General features: G+C 44.7%; 1 protein-coding gene across 1 annotated transcript in view; it reads right to left on the bottom strand.

The window, feature by feature from the left end:
- The window catches only part of LOC108161699, a 49,582-nt gene that overhangs the window by 6,512 nt on the left and 23,373 nt on the right, over window positions 1-19,697 (bottom strand). The window contains 6 exon segments of the mRNA XM_033392844.1: window positions 25-2,503; window positions 12,300-12,758; window positions 14,005-15,055; window positions 15,917-16,123; window positions 17,941-18,030; window positions 18,207-18,504. Coding sequence (XP_033248735.1) covers window positions 25-2,503; window positions 12,300-12,758; window positions 14,005-15,055; window positions 15,917-16,123; window positions 17,941-18,030; window positions 18,207-18,504 — 4,584 coding nt within the window.

Genomic DNA, 19,697 nt, shown 5'->3' with positions numbered 1-19,697 from the left:
ATGGAATCGAACATGATGACTTACTTGTTGAGCTGTTGAGCAGGGCGTGCAGCTTTGCCCGTTCCGTCTCCACGTCGATGGCAATGTGACGCTTGCGCTTCTTGCCAGCGCTGGAGGACATGCCACTGGGGACACTTAAGCCGCCACCGACGCCGACACTGCTGGAGCCTCCTGAGGAGCCGGTGGCTGCGCTCAGGGACATACCTGGCAGCAGGGATGACAGCGACGTGGGATTCCCACCAGCCGCTGCGGCGGCCACTGCGGCAGCCACTGCCGCATTGATGCTATTGGCATCGAGACCGGGCAGCGTGGGCGTGTGCGTGTGCGCCGTCGACTGCTTCAGAGATGATCCAATCCCCGAAGAGGGATGTCCCCCCGCGGTGGAGCTGCTACTGCTGCTGCTGGCAGCCACATTTGACAGCTGCATTTGCGATGCCTGCAGATGCTTCGTGACGCCCTGATCCGTCGTGATGGTGATGACATCGGGTGTGGTCGAGCGTCGCCGCTCTACGCTGTTCATCAGATGGGGTATCGACTCGTGCAGGGCGATGTTCAGATCGGTGGCACCCTTGCAGCTGGCGAAGGCACTGTACTTGCTGTCCACCGGCCACTTGTTGGCCTCCACACACGTGACAATGTGGGCGATGCGGCGCTCCAATGCGAAATCCTTGAACCAGCGAATCATGCACATCTCCAGCTTCGGTTTCTCGAGCTTCTGCTGCTTGACGGTGGCGGGCTGGATGACCTCGAGATCGGGGAAGCGGGCCTTCAGTTCGGCGGCCTGCTTCTTGCACTCCTCCTCGACGGCCTTCTCCTTCTCCTTCATCACCTCATCGTCGTCGGGATCGGTGGGTGGGCCGGCGGCTACCAGATCCAAGATTTCCTCCTCACTTGCTGGCTTCTCTGTCGCCTTTTTGGGCGTGACTTGGTTAGCGTGTTCTGCCTCTGCCACATCCGGTGTTGGGGTTTTCTCCGCTGAAGCTTCCGCCTCTTCGGCAGGCGTCTCCTTTTCCTTCTTCTCCTCATTTTCATCTTCTTTGTCTTTGTTATCGGTTTTGTCGTCTTTTGACTCTTCAGCGGAGGTTTCTTCTTCCTTTTCGATGGAGAGCTCCTTCTCTGGGGATGATTCCACGGCAGGAGATTTCGCCTTTTCCTCTGTGGCAGCCACATCTTCAGTCTCCAATTTGGATGTTTTCGTTTCCATTTCCTCTTCCACGGATTCGGGTTTTTCCTTGGCCTCTTCGCTGGCTTTAGATTTCTTCTCCTTCTCCTCCGCAGATGTGGACTCTATGGATGCATCCTCTGGCTCCACTTCTGGTGATGTCGTCTCTTCTTTCTCCTCTCCATTCTCGGCTATCGGCTCATCCACTTCCATTTTCGATAGGTCTTCGCTGGATTTCGACTCATCTGTGACTTCTGCAGCAGATGCATCCTTCTCCGCTTCGCTGGACTTTTCCTCTGCGTCTGCGGAGAGGACTTCCTTCTCTGGAGAGGACTCTGCCTTGACTGTATCTGTATCTTCATCCTTGATTTTGGACGTATCTTCCTCTGTTTCCTCTACAACAGACGCTGCCTCTGAGTCTTCGCTCTTCTTGGCAGAGGCTTCCGTTGGGGATTCAGGTGTTTCCTTCTTCTTCTCGGGGCTCTCCTCCTCCGCCTTGACCTCATCTTTGACGGGCGTAGTGGCGGGAGTTGCCTCCTTTTTGATTACACTCTCATCAGTCATCAGTTCATCGTCCAAGTCGATCACCTCGTTCTTAACAGCAGTCGCTGCTGCTGCTGCTGCTGCTGCCGCTGCAGCCGTTGCTGCTGCTGCCACTGCCGCTGCTGCCTTCTCTGCCGCGGCCAGCTTCTCGGCATTGAAGGCCTCCAGCTTAATGGTGCGCTGAATCTGTGCCTCCAACTCCCGGATGAAACGCTTCTCCGACTCGCAAAAGCTAAAGTTGGGATCATTGAAGATGAACGTCTCCGAGCGATACAGTCCATGCTTGAGCACTGCTGCAATCAGTTCCTTGTCGTGGCGCCCCGGCTCCCACCAGTCGGGGGTGTCCGCATTCATGGCGCACATCTTGAGGCGCTCCTCCAGATGCGGATGGCGCGACACTTCGCGCAGCTTCGCGAGCAGCTCCAGTCGGTCCAGTATGAGCTTGGCATGCTCTTTCTCGATCTCCTCAATGATGCCCTCTAGTCCGCGCTCCGATTCGCTCAGCTTGAGCCCCGCCTGGCGCTTGCACATGGCCACAAAGACCTTGTAGTAGTCCGTCAGCGTTTCGTCGCTCTTGCGCTCCAGATGGGCCATCTGTTTGAATTTTGTCCAATCGGGGCTGAGGCTGCTTCCACTGCCTCCCATGGGTGTGCTCAAATGCAAATCCACACCGTAGCCGGTGAGAACGCGCAGGAACTCGTACTCCTCGCGGCGATTCCATTTCTTGGGAATGAGCTGCAGTCGCTGGGCCTCGCGCTCCTTGGCCGCCATCTCCATCTTGCCCTGGCGTTCCATTTTCTAAAAGAAAAATAAGGAAAATTGATTAGTTTAGAATCACCAGATCACCAGAGGGATTTCCGGTTTAGTATGCGAGTGGGTTAGGGATCGTACGGAAGATAGTGATGTAATTGTACTTTGTTAACCGTTCCATGACTCAAGATTAGACGGGATGCCTAGGCCCCTCGTCACACAAGCAAATTCCAGTCTTAAACCAAAGATAAGATATTTCTTATCTATAGACACCTTTCGTTCTGATATGATGATATTTATTTCCCCCATTCCCATTTTAAATGTGCTCTTTCCACAATAAACTTTTTTGGGGCGATACTTCTAATTTAATAAACAATATCTCGGATCTTTTTAATCTGCTGGAGTACAGTGGAAAATATTCAAACAACTATTTCGAATCAGTAGAGGAAATATGAAGGGGGGAATCTTCCGTTTTCAAGTGCAAGGACCCTCTTCCATTGGCTAGAGTGGGACAACTAGCTATCCTATTCCCACTGCTCCCATTTTGCTCCCTAACGGGATCTATTACTCCTCTCCGTTCGCGGTATCTTTCTCTCTCCGTCTCACTCTTTTGTGTTACCTCCCCAGTTCCAGTTCCATTCATTCCTCCGATCTCCGTCTCTAGTCCCCTCTCGTCTTTTTCCCCTTCGCACTCGCTCGCTCTTTCAACTGCACGTTCATTCGAACTCGAAGAGGTCCTTGCAATCTGTGTACATCCATATGCAAGTGTGTGTTAATCTCTTTAAACCTATAGTGTTTTTAGGGGCATTTTGACTCCGCACAGTTGGTATTCTGTTAGCACAGAAATCATAATTAAATGTTTTCAAAAACTTAACTAAAAAACTACTGTAAATTTAATAGCTTTATAATATTTTCAATAACACATTAAAATGATTTACATGTGCAAATTATATTCATCCTTACTCCAGGATTAATAAATTCAATAAAAAGTATAGAAAATATAAGCCTTTATTTTCTTTAGTAATCGTAAATATTAGTAAATCAAGGGCTCCATCTCTTTCTAGAAAAATAAATAATAAATTCCACAAAATTATTATTATTTCCATTTCAATTATTCCCCTCCTTAAATTATGGGAATAAAATAAGTCCATTTATCAAAATAGATTGCCTAAGATACGAGTGAGTAGTCGTACTCTTCTAGTATTATCTATACAAAAAACAATCCCCCACAATTCCATGCAATTATCCCACAGTTGTCGAGCAACGTGTATGCATGCATTGGATAAATTATTGTACCCACACTCACGTCTCCCTTGGAAACAGCACCCCATCCCACCAGCCACCCACCAACGACGTATCCATCCGGATGTGATATGTACATTTTGCAAGTGCAAATTCATTACGAATATTTACACAATTTCGAAGGCAAAAGAAGAAAAAGGAATTAAAAAGCGTCGTCGTCCACCAGGAACCGAACCGAACAGAAGCCTTTCTCTCTGCCGCCGCCGCCGCCGCCGCCCCTCACGTAATGCGAGACGACCCCCAGAGGGGTGGGTGCTGTGCTGCTTCAACCGATGGCTGCTGCCGATGGTGGTGCTGTTGCTACTCCTGCTGTTGGTGGTGTGTAGGGGGGTGTTCCTTCCAGGGCAGGGCTCAGGCAGACACTCATCACCATCATCTATACCCCTTCGGTATATCCCATTCCCATCCCTCCCTTCGGTGACTGCCGCCTGGCTTTTGAATTACAATTTTTGCGAAAAAGCAAAAACAAAATGCGAATGGCAAGCCCAAAAGCAAAAGGCGGAAAATGAAAATGAGAGAGGAGAATGCACACAACAGAGAGCAGCGGAACAGAAAACACAGAGACAATGGAAGAGAGAGAATGAGAACGTGCGACGATGGCTAAATACGAACAAGCTGAAACTGGAAATACAATAAAATCATAATAATAAAAGTAAAAAATCCATTTTACACCCCTAATAACGCTCCGCTCTGGCTCTGGCTTTGGCTTTGCTCTAACGGGGCAGCGCGAGGACAGAGGGCACGGGCACAGGGCAAAAGGCGACACAGCCATGAGCTGAGCACGAGGCACAAGGCAAGAGGCAGCCATGGCGCGCACACACACAAATGACAAACAAATGAATCCTGCGAGACCAATTGCACGGGGCCGACGCCGCACACAACCCGTAACGGAACGACGACGACTCTCCAGCACACACACACTTTCAAGAGCTGGGTCTCCTCTATACAATACATATTCATGTACGTATACATGTACGTGTACGTGTCGTCTTCTCCTAGTTAGTTATGATAATAATGGGTGCCCAGGAAAAGTCAGTAGCATCGCAATACACAAAATTGCAAAAGGGGCTCTCCCTGTCCGCTCTGTCTCCCAAGTCCAAAGGAGAAGAATGTCTCCCCCCCTGCCCTACTCTTCGCTCCTTAACAGACAGATACCGGAACAAGAAACTACGTACATATACAAATGTCGTAAGGGAGAGCAGAGCGCGAGGCGAGGCGAGTGTGAGAAAGAGCAGCGTACCGGGCAAGTGTTGCCAGGCTGTTGTTGCTGCTGCTGCTGCTGCGGTGTGTGCCCATCTCAACTAATGTGAAATCAAAGCCACAACTAAATGCAAGCCAAACACACAGCTAGACGTTACAGTGGAACCTCCCACAAAACCTCCCTTATATTAAAGTGAGGGGGTCAAAGGTTCCTGAATTTTAGAAACATTTCCATACTAGTTTGTTCCCGTAGCACCTACAGTGGCCCAATTCGATATTTTCTAATAGAGATTGAATTGAATTCTTTATAAACGTTGCACATAGTATTGGTTTATAGTTTATTCATGTTTCTTCTTAGCCAAGTTCCACTGTGGTTTCGTCTTTGCATGTTCAAGTGTTTGTTTGATAGTTTATGTGCGCATACGTATGTTTGTGTTTGTGTTTGTGTTTAGGGTCTCCTTCTGGTTCTGCTACTGCTGCTGCTGCTCCAAAAGGATGCCAAGTGTGGCGCACGGGCTGGCAACCCTGTTCGCCTGTTTCTGTTTATACAGCTAACGGCTTTTTTACTACAACAAATTCCCCCTTCCCCTGCACCTGCCCACTACCACCCATCTATCCATTCTCCCTCCCCACGTATCTATTCCACACTCCTTGGCGGAGGCAGAGGCAGAGCCAGTGCCAGCCGCCAACGAATGAACAGGAGAAACGAAATCCGAAAAGGGGGACAAACAAAAACAAACGACAAAGCGCAGAACCAGATAAAGAGACTTTTGGAGACCCTCTTCGCCTATCTATCTGCGTCTCGCTTCCGCGCACACAAACACTTTGCTCTGCTCCCCCCGCCAACCGTTATATCGCTGTCGTCGTCGCTCGTCGTCGACGTCGTCTTCTGCATTTACACGATACTACAAGTGCGAGCGATTGATTATGATTATTAGTATGGAAACGAAAACGATGGCGGCTTGACTTCGCCTTCGACTTTGACTTGGAACTGGCCGTAGGAGAATCGCTGGCGAGGCGGTGGCAGAGGTATGGAGGCATGGAGTGGGAGGCCAGCGGGGGTAAAACGAATTTAAATGAGCGCATTGCTAGTGCTAGAGGTGGAGGGTGGAGGTGTATGTATATGTTAGTGTGAGAGCGTAGGTTTGCTTGTCTTCTTCTTTGGCATGCATGTAAGCTGCTGCTACACACATGCTCCTTTCTGCTCCTTCATACTGGACTCCGACGTCCTCCCTCCCACTCCCGCTACTTGAAAGCGCCATAGGCATAGTACATTTATTGTTTGCTCCGTTACATTTTTTTCATCCAGTTCCCAGTTTCCATTCCCCTTTGCATTCTCTTTCTAATTAAGCGAGACAGAGAGGAGATGCCCCATGCAATAAATTGTCATTCCGCTTTACCTCCAAATAAATGCCATTTCCATTGTTCAGGCAGGGAACCGTAGTAGTTGTTGTTGCTGTGGCTGTGACTGTTGCCGCTGCTGCTGCCGATGCTGATGCTGCTGCTGCCACAGAAGATTTGTTGAGATGCTCGCAAAACGCAGAGAAGCTGCTAAAGTCCATGGGTTTAATAACCTCCATTTTGTACGGACACCGCCTATATCACAAGTATCACAAGGAGAATTGATATCGAATGTGGTTTGCTCGATTTTATGGTCTCGTCATGATTATTGATTTTAATTAAGCACTAATTATCATTCAATTCGTTTCGAGGAGACAACTATGGACTATGGAGAGAGCACGTTGTCAATTACATTATTCCATTCCGTTTGATTATTATGATTATTATATCTCTCTCTCCCACAAACAGGCACACACAAACACACACACTTATGGGTACGAACACACATATGCAAAGGACAGAGACAAGAAGAGTTTTGCGTTCGCGTTCCGTTTCGTTCTCGTTTACCGCCGTTCCTCCACGGACGAGCACTTGGACTTTTTACAACTTTACACCGCGGCGCTCAAACAAATAATGAGCGAGAGCATTGCGGACTCAAATACAAGAAACACTTCTCACACACAGACACACACAGGCACACATAAACAACCATACAGTCACATGAAGGCGCGTACGCGCACGGAAGCAGCGACAGCGGCAGCGGCAGCTAAAATCGAATGCGAATCAGCCAAAACCAAGCCAAGAGCCAGATACAGATACAGAGAGCCGCCGCCGCACCGCTAGCAGCTAGCCAGACTCGAAAGTATTGAGTGAGGAGAGCAGAAAAACCAAACAATCGTGAGATTAAGCCAAACGCCGTTTTGGGTGAATGTGAATATGAATGAGATGGGCAGCGCAGGCGGCAGCAGGCAGGCACAAGCCTGTCGTCTGAGTCTGAGGTGAATGAGCGGCAAGCGTCACTTGCAACAGCCAGAGCGGACGAGATAGAGAGAGCAATAGCAAGCCTCAATGAGAGCCGAAAGTAGCGAGAGAGCCAAGCCAGAGGGAGAGAAGAAACCAAGAGAGAGCCACAGCGAGCATAAGTGTGAGTGAGTGAGTGTGCACTGGATGGACGAGTTGAAGAATGAGGAGGCAAAGCAGCAGCAAGCACCGCATTGTGTCAACTGTGTAATGTAAGCAAAAGAAGGCAGAGCCTGCACACATACACGTGTACGCTGGAAGGGGAGCTATGCGCGGGGGGAATAAAACATATCACACGGCAAAAAAAAAGGCAAAGCAATGAAACAAATGTACCACAAAAACACTGTTGAGGAATAAAGAGCGAAAGAGCGAGCATAAGAGAAGAAGGTGGATAGAATGGGGGATGGGATGGGAATGGGATGGGGAAGGGGCACGGGAACGGAGCGACGGCTGCGTCTGATGTTCGGTAATGACGGGAGTGGGGAGGGGGAAGGGAGACGCAGGACAACACTCAGCGGAAAAAGGGATAAAATGAAATAATAACCAAACAGAGAGAATCAGGCAAAAAGGCGAATACATGAAAATGGATTAAGAGCCGCAGGTACAATGGGTGTGTGTGTGCCAGAAGAATGGTGACTGTTCTTGGAAATATTCCGCTTAACTTGTCCATATATGACAAGAGTGTATGTGTGTTTGACTGCCCCTTCGATTATTGGCATTTTGCAATTGTTTAATTAATTCGACCTTTGGCCAATCTACATGCACACGAATCTCTGTCTCTTTCAGAGAAAGAGTGTGAGAAACTCAAGCGAAAGATGGAAACATGACTAAAGTGCGATAAGCACGTAGTCAGAGCAAAAAAAAAAAAAACAAAACGAAACGAGATTATTAATCAATCCGTAAGATAAAGATATACAGATACACACACATTTGTATGCATAAGTATATTCGTATATCCACCACCATCAACACACAATCGATGCAATGGCGACACATCTTCAGCAAATGCACTTACTCACACTGACACATACACATGCATGCATGATCAGCGATGGCAGCGCGAGGGAGAGGTCTGATGCATGGTTCTCTATCGTAAATTTGACTAAAGCGTAACACACAAACTAAATCGGAAAGAGAGAGAAACAGAAAAGAGGCAGCATCAGCAGGTAGACACACGTATTGATGGACTGACTGACAGACTGACGACTGACCATGCGGCACAGTGGGTACTGATGCTGCGGCAACGGCGACTTTTCCCAATGTTTTACGACTGACAGGTGTGAAAGAAGTGAAAAATGCGCTGACGCAGCAGCTGCATTCAAACGAGATGATGCGACGACAGCAACACGTGATGCGCACGCGCACAGTGGAACAAAATGGACAACATACGTACGGGATCAAGAAAATTGTATATTTCCAAAAATTGAATACAATGGTGACATTTTTCTTGGAAATTTCATGATTTGGGATAACACTATACTTATGGGAAATATCGAAAAATGGCACTGGTGGAATAGCATTTTTCTACAGAAATCCCAATCACGACTTTTGACCAAATTCAAATAGCAGTTTTCCATATTCCACATTTTAGGTATGTACATATCCAACCTGTACCACTGTGCACAGCAGCAGCAACGCCAAATGCTAATAAAATAATAAATCGAATGGCAGCAACAGCGACAGAGACAGCGCAGCAACAGCGCTGCAGCGTCAGCGGTCAGCAACAAAAGCATCCAAGCAAATCGAAGGTGGGCTCGGCTGGGTTTCCAGCCAAAGATTGGCACAAAAAAGAATAGCGCAAAGCCATGCACACACACTTAAGCATACAGAGTAAGAGAGCGAGAGAGAAAGAGATCTATGCCTGTGTTCTAAATACACGTTGCAAATGCAAAAAGGAATCAGAAAAAATGCTTTTAAGCTGCGGCTGCAGTGTGAGAAGGAAGAAAGGCCTCTTGCGAAGAAAAATAAAAATAAGCATAACGAAACGAAAGCCAAGCAACGACGAGTGGAAGGGAGATGAAGATGGGAGCTCAAATGAGCACAATTAGGCTGCTTTATCGAAACGCCTGCGGTTGGGGCATGCAGAACAGGAACTGAACAGAAACAGAAACCGAAACGGAGACAGAAACAGGAACAGGTCACCGTCACCACACACACACACACGCAGCCAGCCAGAGCCAAGTCACATATTCCGCTCAATAATTCAGTTCGTGAGAGCAAAAGAGAGTAGCACAGCCTCATCCGCTGCTTTTGGGTGGGCGCACACGAAAAAAAAAAATTAAACATTGGATAAATCCAGAAAATGTAAAATTACACTCACACACCGAGAGAGTGAGAGAGAGAGACACTCGCATGGAAAACTAATACACATACAGGGGCAGGCGGTGGCGGTGGCGGCGGTAAGTACAGCCAAGCCAAACGTGTAGCGTAGCTAGGCGGCAGGCAGCAGAAACCACCCGACCCGATATCGAATACTCAACGACCAGACGTCGTCGTCGTCCACCAACGCCGCCGCAACAATCATCGTCACCAAAGAAGAACTTCACTCGTCAATACAACAACAGGAACAACAACAGCAATAGCAAAGCAAGAATAAGAGCAGCACGAAAGGAATGCTGGTTTCGGGTGCCGAAGCTTAGATACCCTATACATCCTTTCTCTGATGTGGTCATTCGATGTTTTTTAAACTTCGCTGAGTAAATCATAGGGGAACTAACATTTTTAATGATTGTCTGGATTATCTTTATTTTTCGGCAGATATTTTCCTCGCTAACTTGACCAATTGAGGTCCTTTTTCCTGCTTTGCCAACATCTGGTCAACTATACCCTATACTCCCTCAAGGGTATACCAAGAGCTGGCTTTTTCTCTTCTTGCTGCTGGCTGCGACTGCTCTTCTTCTTTTTGAACTCTTAGTGCTGTTGTTCTTGGTTTTGTTGTAGGCTTGATTGATGGCTCGCTGGCTTTGCCTTTTGATAATGGCGGCAGCTTCGGCGCCGTCGTCGCAGTCGTCGTGGTTGCCCATCGTGTCGGCTGCTCTCGACTACAGTGGTAAGCCGTCGCGTCAGGTTGTACAATTGACTTCGCGCTCATAATTTGACCCAAGCCTTTCGGCCAATATATGGTGGGCTCCACTGTTTGGTGGCAGTTGCTAGCCCCAAAAGGAAACGAAAGCAACGGTTTGTACAATACAACACAACTAGGCACTAGCGGAGGGTTGGATGGGCTGGGATGGGTTGACGATGACGCGGGGGTGGGGTAGGGTGTTTTGCTGTGTGCAAAGTGGTTTGACATTTTCTCCGCTTTGGCTGCTCATTCGCGAAGCATCTGCTGGTTGGGCAGGAGAGAGATGGGGGTGGGGTGCAAAGGAGAGAAGCGACTGACTCCCGAGCATAATCTGAGCATCGGTCGTGTGCACCATTTCGGGTTCACATTTCGAGTGTATGTATTTCTTTTATTTTGCATAAATTAAGCATAAGTGTATTTGCACTTTCCCTCTGCCCTCTGCTGCTGCTTTTACTCTACCTCTGCTTTTGGTGGCCTTTCTACCCGAAGTCATTCGAGGCTTCGGCTTTTGTCATCGTTCAGTTCAATTTTGTTTGTACATTCGGCAAGAGACACGAACACACAGAAACAGAGAGGCATTCATAGACGGTGGTGACAGACCGCCGGCAGCGCCAGCACCACCCACACCTCACACCTCACACCTCACTTCAGCACATTACACCTCAAGGCGGTGGCGTTAACGGGTGGTGCGGTTGTGTGGGTGTCAAATTTACTTTTTATTTAGTCAGATTCACAGTGTTTCCCAGCCTTTGTTTTTCACTAAAAAGATTTGTCGATAATCTGAAGTGTGGGTGGGTGGATTTGTGTATCGAGAGGGGAGCAGAAACAGAACAGAAAATCATTTAAATTTGATTAATCGAATTATCGACTAATTTGCAACGCTAATTTGAAATGATTAGTAACTTTGATGCTCTCTTTTGGATAATAGTCACAATACTAAAAAGATAGTACAAAATTCCTTCACTTGTTTTGTTAATAAGGAAATTTGAAAGTACTAATCTTAGTATGTTAATGTCTTTCAATATATTATCATCGGAATATTAGAACGCAGTGAAAACTTGTTCACTTGGACTAATCGATGAATTTAATTAATTCGTCTTTCTATAATCGAATAATCTCAAATATGGGATTGATTTATTTCCGAAGTTTGTTTGAATCTTAATATTATTGTGTTCATATCTTAACACTTCTGAAGTTCAACAATCAATTTGTAATAATCGCTGATAAATCGATCAATATTTCGATACAGGATTGTCATTTGACTTCTACAGCTTTAGACCTAGAACTTCACCTAGAGACTGCCCCTAAAATAAGTCTTTTGAGGTTTATCAAGTCTGAACTAATATCTATTTATATGCTAAAATTCATTGATAAGTCTCCACATATGGATATGGAGACATTTCCCCATAGAATTATAGCTTGATTTGTTCCAAGTTATTCGATCTAATTAGTAAATTTCCTTGAAATGTTCTTAAGCTAGATATGTTCGAAATTCAATATAAAATATATATGGGAATGTAATCATGTTAGTAACCAATCAAAGTGTTAGATCTATCGATACTTCGATGATTCATGCAGGTTAGTATTCAATTAGTACAAGTGGTGTTATGGGTTATGTTAGATAGGAACGACGACATTTGTTGTGTGACGTGACGTGATGTTTGGTTTTGTGTCAGTGTGTGGGCTACAGTCTTCCATCGGGGCGGGGGCTGGGAGGGGTAGGTTAACAGTTAAAGGACTGTTCATGGTCTATTACACCCCTCGTAAGAGTATCAGAGAGGTAGTGGAGTGTTTTTGGTCATTGAGTGGGTGAGTAGGGGGTTGATTGGTTTGGCAAAGGGGTGGATTGAATGCATTTTTGGGTTATATTGTGTATAATAAATATAGTATAATGTGTGGTACTCATCACTAGCGTACATTGTTCATGCTGACGAGGTACATGGCCAGCTTATTGATATCCAAATTGGCCAACTGGCTGACATCGGTGGTGTTGAGGATGCTCAACATTAGGCTGATATCGGCGGCGGTGGGCATCGCCGGCACCGTCGATCCGCTGCCCTGCTGTCCCATTCCATGGCCGCTGCCCGTCGGCCCCGATCCGCCCGCTGAGCCGCCAGCGGCTGCGGCTGCTGCAGCGGCCGCTGCTGCCGATGTGCTGGGGCCCTGCGATTGCATCAGTGCCTGCAGGCTGCGTCCATTCGGATCGAGCTGCTGTTGCAGCTGGCTGTTCGACCCACTGCCGATGCCACTCGAATTGGAGCCACCGACGGAGGAGCCGGCGTTGCCACTACCGCCCTGCATTTGCATTTGCATGGACTGAAGGGTGGGCGTTGTGGGAACCGATAGCGGTGGCGTTGACGAGACCAATGCCTGTAGCTGTGGGGCAGAGGGACAGACACAGAGAGAGAGAGAGAGAGAGGTTGGGGTTTTTGTGGTAAGAACTCATTTAACAACAAGAACAAGATTCATGAGAGTCAAAGATGAAGGAGAGATGAAAAATTAGAGAATTCTGGATGATATGTTATGGGTTTTGTTTTTTTCTTTTTTTTTGGTTTAGCCAATGAATTGATGTCGGATATGGGATGGATAATGGACTGATGCTTCCTTCAGGATAAATGCATCTTCCAGCTGGTACATAGTTTTGTTAATCAGCTGTTGGCTGTTTCAATGTTTCTTTAGTTTTGAGATTACGGATTCGGTTCTTGGTTCTCGATTTCAGTTGGGTTTCAGTCTTCCGTCTTCAGTCTGGGCTGTCTTTCGTCTGTTCTGTTCTGTTCCGTTCTGTTCTACTTTTAAACTACGGTGTACGGTTCGCAAAAACTAAGCTACGGGCCAACAGCTAAGCAACAAAACTACGTACGTTTCAACACTGGACACTACGACAAAAATAATGATTCAACAAATAAGGGTAGGGTGAAAAACAAACAGAAAACAAAAGAAAAAGTGACTAAAAGGTGTTCTTATTGTGCGTTAGGTGAGGAAATTTTTGGGAAAGAATAATCGAAAGCCAAATCATTCTTACGATTTTACAAATTTTTTTCATCTTTATTGCAACATTTTGAACGGACTGCGTTTTGGAACTATGTATAAGAATATTACTGAAGTCAACGTTCAAATATCTTAAAACCAACGAAATATTCGATTGCTTTTGATAGCCTTTTTATCGATATAACTTCGATAGAATTGCTTTGATACAATTTACCCTTGATTCAAATACGAATACGAACTTATTGACTTCTTTCAGAACCAACAGCGATAAATAATCGTTTAATTGAAGTAAATCGATAAAAATCAATTGAATTAAAACATTTTATCGAACATGTTAATCGAGACATGTTAAAAAAAGAATCGGAAAATAAGTAAATAATAAATAAATTAAAGCCAAATAGTATACAGAAATGTCATTTGTAAGCCCTGACCCAAACATAAAAAGTTTTTAAATATATTGCTGGCTTGGTTCGAGCCGAAGATTCGTTGAAAGATTGGAGGACAGAGGTGACAAAATGAACGTGAATCATGTGAATATAAATGAACGAAATGAGGAAATAATAGAAGTGGATTGGTGATAGAGATGATAGGGTTTTGGTTGTGATCGAAGGAGTAACATTTTGGAGAGACTAACCTTGGCCTTCTGCTGCTGCTTGAGCTCTTCCTTCTTGTAGTTGCGCTGGTAAGCGGTGATGACGCGTCGGAGGCGCGTGTTCAGATCCTGCATCGATGGCCACATGGTTGTGGCATCCTCGACAGCGGCCACTGTCGGTGGATAACTACCGGCGACACTCTCCTCCTCGTCCAGGCCTAAATTTGAGTTGGAGTTAGCATTTTCGGTGTTTGAATTGATGGCCGTCGCCGCTGCAGACGCCGAGTTGGTTGTGGTTGTGGTGGTGGTGTTGGATGATGGATTGGTTATGGAAGTAGTAGTAGTAGTAGTGGTGGTGGTGGTGATATTTGTGGTAGCGTTAGTGCATGATTCGGGTGAGCCGGCAGCATCGGCCAGAGCAATGGCAGCGGCATCCTCGGCGGCGTCTCCAGCAGCAGCTGTCGTAGAAGCCTCCTCGCCATTGTTTTTCTTTTGGTTTTTCTTTGTCTTAGTTTCCATTTCAGTGTCCAATGCGCTGGTTACCTCTCCAGAGTCGACAGTCATCGCTTCGACCCCACTCGCGGCAGCATCTCCTCCTGCCTCAACCGAACTGGAGTCAGCCTCAGGCGTTGAGGAGGATGAGGATGTGGTGCCGCCCGAGGTGGAGCTGGAAGCTCCGACTGCCTCACCAGATGGCACCTCGCTTTTAGCTTTATCTTTTGCGCTTTTCGTTTCTTGATCTTGGTCTGCCGATTCTGGGAGTGCTTCAGCTGGCTGCTGATCGGCGGTCGCCTCGACGGCGCTGCCATTGCCCTCAGTCGGGGCAGACGACGACGATTCCAGGTCGCTGCTGGCATTAGCATTTGCATTCGCTTTAGCTTTAGCTTTGGTGGCCGCTTCGGTGCCGTTTCCATCGCCGCTGCTGCTTGTGCTGCTGATGGTCTTACCCGACGAACTGGGACGCTCCGGATCGAGCGAGTCCTTGTTGTCGCCACCGGTCAGCTTTGTGGAGTCCGAATCTTTGGTCGTTGTTGTCCCATCATCGTCCACCTCGTCGCCGTCATCGTGCTTAGAATTTGCATCGTCTTCGATTCTGTTCAAGAAACCAACCATAGACAAGATTAATAAAATATCTAAAAGATTGAACACAGGAATATACGAGTATATGCTTCATATAAGAGACTTGGCTTTTGGGTCAGGGTAACGGTAAAGGAGCACATGCCACATAAAGATTTGCTTAAAAACTGAGAGAAATTTAAAGAGACACACACTCGCACACCACACATTCAGTGAACGGCAATGGATGGCTTCAATGAGACAATGCGTCAATGAGTGTGTGCCCGTGAGTGAGACCAGAGGAATGGAAAGCTCATGTTTAGTGTGACCATGCTGTGCTATACTTTAATTCTAAAGGAATTGATACAGCTTTCGAAATCCTTCCTGGACCACTATAACAATACAGTTCTTAAAAAGTTAAACCATTTTTGGCAACTTTTATGAATCCTAATCTCAAATCCTATCTCAAAAATATTCAATATCTTTTCATAATTCTCCATTGCAAATGGGTATTACCAGACCCCCACCCATCTCTCTTGTTTACTTGATTTACTCTTAAATTTAGATGTTTAGAATCACTGATCTTCATAAAACCAACCCCCAAAACTGAAGCATTCAGCAATTTAAGGAATCAAGATATGTATTTTAAATGAATTATGCCTTTGTGTGTGAGTAGTATTTGTGGGAATGGTTTCGAATGACTTAAGCATTTTCTTTGGATCCTTTATCCTTCTCTCGTTGACATCTGGCCAGAGTCTGAGCATGTTATATGGGGGATTATCTCTGGTTTTAGTACAGTATGTGGCTTATGCGGGGGATTACTTAATGGTATTTATGGATGGTGCTATGCTAACTACTTTTGTTTTTTTGTTTGGTTTTTTTTTTTTTGAGCACTTACATCGGCAAATTCGTGACGGCCAAATCGTCACCGGCACCGGCGCCCACATGGGTGACAAAGCACAGATTGGGATCGGCGCGCATTTGACGATACATTTCACAGCCATGCTTGTAGGTTCCGACCAATAGACTCTTATCACAACAAATGGGATTCCACCATGAGGATGGCACTTGATCTGGCGTTGGCGGCGGGCGAATGGGGAGCTCGCTACATGATTCGTTCGTTCGATAGACATTCGATTACGTTCGATAAACATTTCGATTCAAATGTGTGTTTGATACGATACGACAGTGGAGGGAAGGAGAGCGTAAGATTTGAGAAATGCGCAAAAAGAAATGCGGTTTTTTAGTACAATTTTTCAATTATTTTTGGTTAAATAATTTTTTTTTTGTTTTTTTGTTGTTTGGATGATAAATTAAACAAAAAATAAAATCAAAAAGATAAATACAAATGATAAAAATAAAAAAATAAACAGAATGTAATAAAAAATAATAATTTTGTTAATAGCCAATTTGCACTACAGATTTTTACCACTACAAAATGCGAATAAAATTCAATACGAAATCAAAACTCAAAACGGTTTTCCAAGAATTCATTCTCCTTAATTTTTCAAAATTTTTTTTCGTTGCCATTTTTGTGGAATTTGGAATTTTGTTGCAAGTACAAAAATATACAAATTTAATTATTTTTATAAAATGTAAAAAATCTCATTTAGTAAAATTTTTCAATTTTGTTTTTGTTTTTTTTTTTTGTAAATGAGGACGACTGCACGACTGTACGAGGAGTATATGAGAAAGAGAGACAGAGAGGGAGTAGTAGCGTGGATATCCCTATTCGCCTGCTTGGATGGAGGAGCGAGCGTGTTGCGATGCGTGCGTGCGTGCGAGAGAGCGAACGATAGGCGATCGGTTTATGGCGGTTTCGGGGGATATTACCTTTCCATATGGAGTGCCAGCTGCTGCTTGGCTTTCGTACTGCTGCAGTTTTGACGGTAGTATCGTATCGTACGGTTATGTACGGATATTCATAATGAGATCAATTAAATATTTTTCGGTTGGTTAAACAAATTCGAGTTGACGAGCAATAAAAAACACACACACACACAAAAACACAGCGATAGGAAGTAGTTAACGACGAATATGCCGAAGATTAGTTGGCAAAATGTGTGTGAAAATTGTGAATATATTGAACATACAGTGTATAAATCGGTTATGTACATTGTTAAATGGAGAAACAGATTTTTGCATAAGCGTATATCGTTTATTAGTAATTATCGGAAAGCTATATCGATAAAAAATCGAGTCAAAATTCTGCTTTTAGAATGGTTTTATTTCCAATTAGTTGTAGTATTTTATTGCTTTGTGACAAGTACAATTATCGATAAAAAGTGGTTCAATCGATAGAACAAAAGCGTTTGCAGATAACCGATTTGAATAAAGCGTGTGTAAAGTGTTGAATATTTTCATATAAGTAGTATATCTGTCACATAACCGATCAGTACTGTATTTAAAATAAATGTGTGTTAGTCATGAGAGAGAGTTGTGTGAGAATGTATGTTTACATTTTATTTGTTAGCATTAATGGACAAGCGAGAGCGAGCGACCAAACATACATTGACAAAGAGAGTGAGAGAGAGAGAGCAATTACAGTTAAAGAGACGACTAGAGTGAGAGTCTAAGATAGATCAATAGTCAGGGCTGTAATTCGCTGGAACTTGAATGCAGTTGAGGGAACCATAACTGGTTCCACAATTTCATATAACTAGCTCATCAGCTGATTGAAAAGTTCAAGCGAATTAATTTACAAGAAATTTGATAATAAAACAGTTGACAAATTGGCATTTTTAGTATATAAATAGAAAAACAAATTCGCTATACAAGTACAAATAATAAGATTCAATAAAAATTTAATTAATTATGTAACACGCTCCAGCAATCAGTCAGTCAATCAATCAATCAACAACAAACAAGATGTATGATGAAAGCTGAGAGGAGAGCGAGCTTCGATTAAAGCGGAAGTCCTACCTGATCGGAGTGTTATCCTTGATCTGCTGAACGAATTCACCAATCACCTCGTGCTGTATATAGTAGAGCATTCGTACGCGCAGCAGAACCCTGTGAAGGACAACATTGAATAAACAAAAGACAAAACGCAAATTGACGAGAAAGAAAGGCAAAAGAGAAAGCAGAGAGGAGAATACGGGTAGAGAGTGTTAGTAAAAGTGTGCTCCTGTTGTTCCGAACGAGGGGGTGATGTTAAATGCACAAATTCGATTCCACACGTGACTCACTTATTGGCGTGTCTGCCCAAATGCTTCTTATAGGCGCCCTCGAGGTAGGCATCCGCATCGTACTTCTCCTTCTTGCTCCAGTGATTCGGATCATGGATGCTCATGGGAGTGGCAACCGCTGCGGCCACGGCGCTGGCACTGACTCCTCCACCGCCGAGTCCATCCTTGTCTCCACTTCCATCCAGAGCACTCGACTTGTGGGCGGGGGTCGTGTTGCCACTGTTGCTCCCCGAGGCAGTGCCCGGTGCCGGGGTTGAGCTGCCAGTCGACTCCTTATTTGACTTTCCACCATTGCGTCCTGTAAGGCAACAATTTGTATGGATAATGTTAGGGTATGTTTCTTGGGATCCTTGGAGCTGTCCTCAGTCGTTTGTCATTCGCCTGAGGGCAACTCGATTGTTGTGCAATTAATGAATGCAATGCGATCTTCGCTGCACATCTCAATGAATATATGTATCTGCTTGAGATATGCATATATACATGGATTTGGTTTTCTATGCTTAATGTTGGTTACAAAAAACAATAAAGTGATCTTCGCTCAAACGAAGTTAGGTTTGTCTTTGCAAAGGGCTGTTAATGATCAACTTTTTCTTTAAAATACTAACCAAAACGATCGATGATTTTGTTATATTAATATGAGCTTATTTTTTCAGAACAGAACTAACAATTTTCTAGAGAGTACATTTAACCATAGGTTACACGGTGATTGATCATTCCCGAGATTCATTTGCGGTTCTATTATATTTCATATCATCCTAATGATGAACACCTTTGAATATGAAAAGACTGCACCATCAAGTGTCACCAAGCCGAAGCCAGTTACGGCACCGAGCGGCACTGGCGCATGACGCGGTTTCCTATAAATGCTTTTGAATTCTAAGCGACCATAATGGTTTCGAATTGCTCTCAAAATGAGGCTGAATTTCCCATAACATTTTCTCTTATCCTTTGCAAAGATAAATCAATAATTAATACAAAGTACATTAAAAATATGAATTAAAGGTATGAATGATTAATAATTACATGTATCTTACGATATATATATAAATATTAGTTAATGAATATATTTAGAAATGTACAAAATAATACAAGATTCAAATATAGTAAAAGGCATACAATTGCATGGCAACAAAACATACACACACTTTTTTTGGTCAGTCAGTCGTCGAGTAAAGGTCGTTAGGAGTACAAATACTCAAAGTGAGTCCTGGTCTAAGTCGAGAGATTTTGTTTTGAAGCGTGAGTTATACGATACAATAGGAGGGCACCACAGGAGAGCCAGGAAGTAGAAGAAGGGCTGTAGTGCACAGACCCAAAACATCAAAGCGCACACACTACACAAAAATGGAGGATCCCTTGTGGACTTATATTAGATCTTTCAAAGAAGATTGAAGAAGTGTTTCAGAAGTTTATACAAAATAGTTAGGTAGGTAGTCCAAAGAGCCCCATGGAATATATAGAAGACATAGTGTGTAGGAAGTTTTTGTACAA

The sequence above is a fragment of the Drosophila miranda genome, chromosome 4 (assembly GCF_003369915.1).
Source record: "Drosophila miranda strain MSH22 chromosome 4, D.miranda_PacBio2.1, whole genome shotgun sequence".
NCBI lineage: Eukaryota > Metazoa > Arthropoda > Insecta > Diptera > Drosophilidae > Drosophila > Drosophila miranda.
The sequence above is the reverse complement of the archived record's forward strand: the minus strand, read 5'-3'. Positions and strand labels throughout refer to the sequence as shown.